Genomic DNA, 3,528 nt, shown 5'->3' with positions numbered 1-3,528 from the left:
AGGAAAATGGGTGATTATAACTGGGTAATTACAACTTAGCAGTAGGTCAGTTATAGAATCAGACTTCCTTAAAGAAACATCCCTCTTTACCAATGCCTATACAAAGGAATACTGCAATAACGTAAAATCAAAAAGGGTTGAAAAAACCTGGGAGACAAGCCAAGGGATAGAGACTGTCCTTTTTTCAACCAGCACACGAACACTGTAGCTGCTCCCACCGTTCGTGTGCTTCCATCGTTCCTGACAAGGCCAGTCCAGGCTGAGGGGAGATCAAGTTCAGGCTGAAGAGATGCTGGAGGCTGGTACGCCGTGACACCGCAGGATGTCTGACGAGTCAGTCGTGGTCGTACAGTTGTCCCACACCGTCTTCTGCAGGACAGGAGGTCTCACAGGTGCCAACCCCAGTTTTCTTTGCTGCCTCTGAGACACAAAGCCATTACAGTTCTGCAGAGTGCCATTGGTAGCCCATCGCTACTGCGGAAATGTAAAATGTGAGTTTGTAGCGGTGTGCTCACCCAACGCACATCGCCATCGGCTGCTGCAACAGCAACAACCTCGTGGCTCCTCGTGTGAGGCACTTCAGCCCTCTGGGAAATGTCTATATGCAACTATGCTTCGGCAGAGAAAGTATATTGAGGGCTAAGAGCACTGTCTGTATATAATTCTGGATTCAGCATGCACGTAGTTGCTCCATCTGTTCAACCTGACGTATACGAGCAGTAAACTGAGGCAAATATACATGATTAAGTGCTGTAACATGCCACTGAACTACATAAAGCATTTCAATTTACCTATGTGTAGGAAACAAAACCCTGTTTAAATGCCTCCTCTTAGAGAAACTGCTGCTCTCCTGAAACTGCAAGACACGGTGAGTTTTCACCTTTCTCGAGGGCCTGCAAAGCACGGCACTCTTGTCCCGCAGGAGTGCTTGCTTTGCCGGCGTCAGCCCTGAATGCCAAGGGCCTGTGGACATTCCGTTTCCAGTTCCCGCACCTGCAGCGTGACCACGAGTGGGTCGGCAGATGAGTCTTCCCGGCACGCGCTGCTTCCCGCGGGAGCGCGGCGCACGCGGTTCATTCAGCCGTCGTTACCGTGCCGGAACCCCGCTGTCGCCCGAACCATCCCCGGGACAACGCAGCAGGGTAAGCGACGCCAAGTGTTTGCATGCTCGCGTTTCCCACAAACCGCAGAAGGTATTTACAGAAGAGCTGCACAGCAGGAGAGCTCCAGCTGCACTTGTGTCCACCACCAGCCCGAAAAGAGGCGCCTTCGGTGTGACTACTCCTACCCTAGCTGTTGCTTTAGCCGTTCCGCTTGCCGTCGCAGTCCTCATTTCCCACCGTGCCGTAACGCGTTAAATACATGAAGCCACAGTCACTGGACGCTATCTTCCCGATCCTCCTTCAGATTTTCTGGCACACGTGAAGTCTGGACTTCGAAGAGGAGGTCGCATCTTTCCATACTTTGCAAGACAGCCCCTTGGCACAGTCACACCGTTGGAAAATCTCTAGTCCGTGGGAGCCTTTCTTGCGCTGTTTGGTGCACACCTCCCCCTGATGCAACACAGGCTTGCAAATTTTGGTCCAGAAGTGGCGAGCACAGCAGTGCCCCTCAATGCAGTCTGACGACCGCAGGCAGGGATCGCCTTCGTGTCCTGGAAAGAACAACCAAACTGTTTAACCTCAGGGGAAAACGTGAAAGAACAGATTCAGTGCAGACAGAGGCAAATGAAGCTCAGAGAAAGGAGAGAGGACATTTCCGTCTGTGGCTATCTGAAGGATGCAAACACAAGGGAAGATACGGATTAGGAAGGTCCAAGGGGGTAATTAATGAGTCCTGCCATGAGACATGGGAGAAACTCAGCTACAGGTCTGTGAGCAGAATCACAAGTGTGTAATTTCATGACCGGTACGAGAGGAGGGTGTGTGCAGCCTCGCACAACCGCAAAACGGATTGTCAGTCCGTACAGAGAAGACAGCAGAGGCTGGTTCAGTCACGGGAACTGTTGGCTGAGGTTACATCCCTTTTAGGGTCATGCTGTGAATTCTCACGATGGACGTTCACTCCCTGCGAAGTTACTGCCCGTTTCTGCTCTGCGCTCCTCCATCCCGACAGCACAACGCGATGCGTCAGACGAAGGAACAAACGCGCTCTCACCTTTGATGTGCGACAGCTTGGAGCGTGGCCGCCCTAGGTTCTGCCACCCCAAATCCTTGCTGGCGTAATGACCATTCTTCTTGTTGCGTGGCCCTTCGAGCGCGGGGATGTGAGGGGTGAGGATGCTTTCAGTCACTGGTATGCAAATCCCTGCCAGGAAAAGACGGTCAGAGAGCTGAACAAGAGAAAAAGCCGCTGAGAGCCATACAAGGACCAGGACCCTGAAAGTGCTGGGGCTTGGCCTTGGTGACGCTCAGCTCAGTCACAGCCCTGTCCCTGATCCCCTGCACCTTCAGTCTCGCTGTCACTCTGGCTCTGAGCACCTGGAGACCGCCGGAAAGGCCTCTCTCCAGGCCTCAGAGTATGGGAATGCAAACACCATGGTTATCACCCCCCCAGAGAGAGCAGATCAAGGATTTAAGTCTCTGCTTCCTGAAAAATACAGGTTCTGTGCAGCCTTCCAGCGGATCAAACCACACCGAATGCAGCACTGTGATTTCAGGCAGCATTTTTGGGTTTCCCCACCCCAAAATGGGAAGGTGCCTGGTGTTACACAAGCCCTAAACACAGCAATACTGTTAAGGAAACTGGAGTGGCATGAAGGAGAAAATGAAGGTTTCTCAGTTTAGCAAATGAAGCCCGGTCACCCGGGAAACTGGGAACACTCCAGAAATGGATGCTGTCAAAACGCAGATTTTCTGGAGGAGCGCCAGGAAGCGGCTGACGTACCGTTGTTGCAGCGGTTCCCGGGGCAGCACATGCCGTCCCTGTGGCAACGCTTCTTCTTCCGCCGGCACATCATGCAGGCGGAGGGGGCGTGATGGGGACTGTGGCAGTACCGCCCCACTTCGCACTCCTTGTCGTTGGTGCAAGGGTAGGCCTGGTGGGTCAAAGGGAGGTTGACAGTGAGACACCCCTGTGGACACGCTGCCCATCTAAAAACCACCAGCCGCCACCAAAACCCCCTAAATATACACAAAACCCCCACAGTTGAGAGACCATTCACCAGGGCCCGGAGATGGAGGTAGGGATGCTGCTTCACCGCAGCCACGTAGCGACTTAAGCTATTGGGTTTGTACGGTGGGGTTTTGGTAGTGGGGAGGGGTTATGGGGTGGCTCCTGAGAGAAGCTGCCCCAGCTCCAAGTCTGACCTGCCTCTGGCCATGACTCAGCCAATAATTAATGAGTGCCTCCATGATTAATGTAGTTAAGAGGGGGAAACAAAGACAAAGGGCAGCGGGGAGAGGAGTGGGATGGGAGAGAGACCCCAAGGTCAGTGCGGAAGGAGGGGAGGAGGTGCCCGGGGCAGAGCATCCCCACTGCCCATGGGGAGAGGGCCGGCTGTGCCCTGCCGCCGTGGAGGGTCACAGG

General features: G+C 53.8%; 1 protein-coding gene across 1 annotated transcript; it reads right to left on the bottom strand.

The window, feature by feature from the left end:
• Positions 1-1,403: 1,403 nt before the first annotated feature.
• On the bottom strand, positions 1,404-3,037 carry DKK2 (dickkopf WNT signaling pathway inhibitor 2; the record flags this gene model as incomplete). The annotated part of the gene is made up of 3 exons (XM_010158803.1): positions 1,404-1,654; positions 2,158-2,307; positions 2,887-3,037. Coding segments are annotated over 3 exons (552 nt in total), but the record flags the coding sequence as incomplete, so codon positions are not given.
• Between the last annotated feature and the right edge of the window lie 491 nt (positions 3,038-3,528).

This window comes from Eurypyga helias, unplaced genomic scaffold, assembly GCF_000690775.1.
Source record: "Eurypyga helias isolate BGI_N326 unplaced genomic scaffold, ASM69077v1 scaffold11609, whole genome shotgun sequence".
Lineage (NCBI taxonomy): Eukaryota > Metazoa > Chordata > Aves > Eurypygiformes > Eurypygidae > Eurypyga > Eurypyga helias.
Note: the sequence above shows the minus strand (reverse complement) of the source record. Positions and strands in the feature narration are given on the sequence as shown.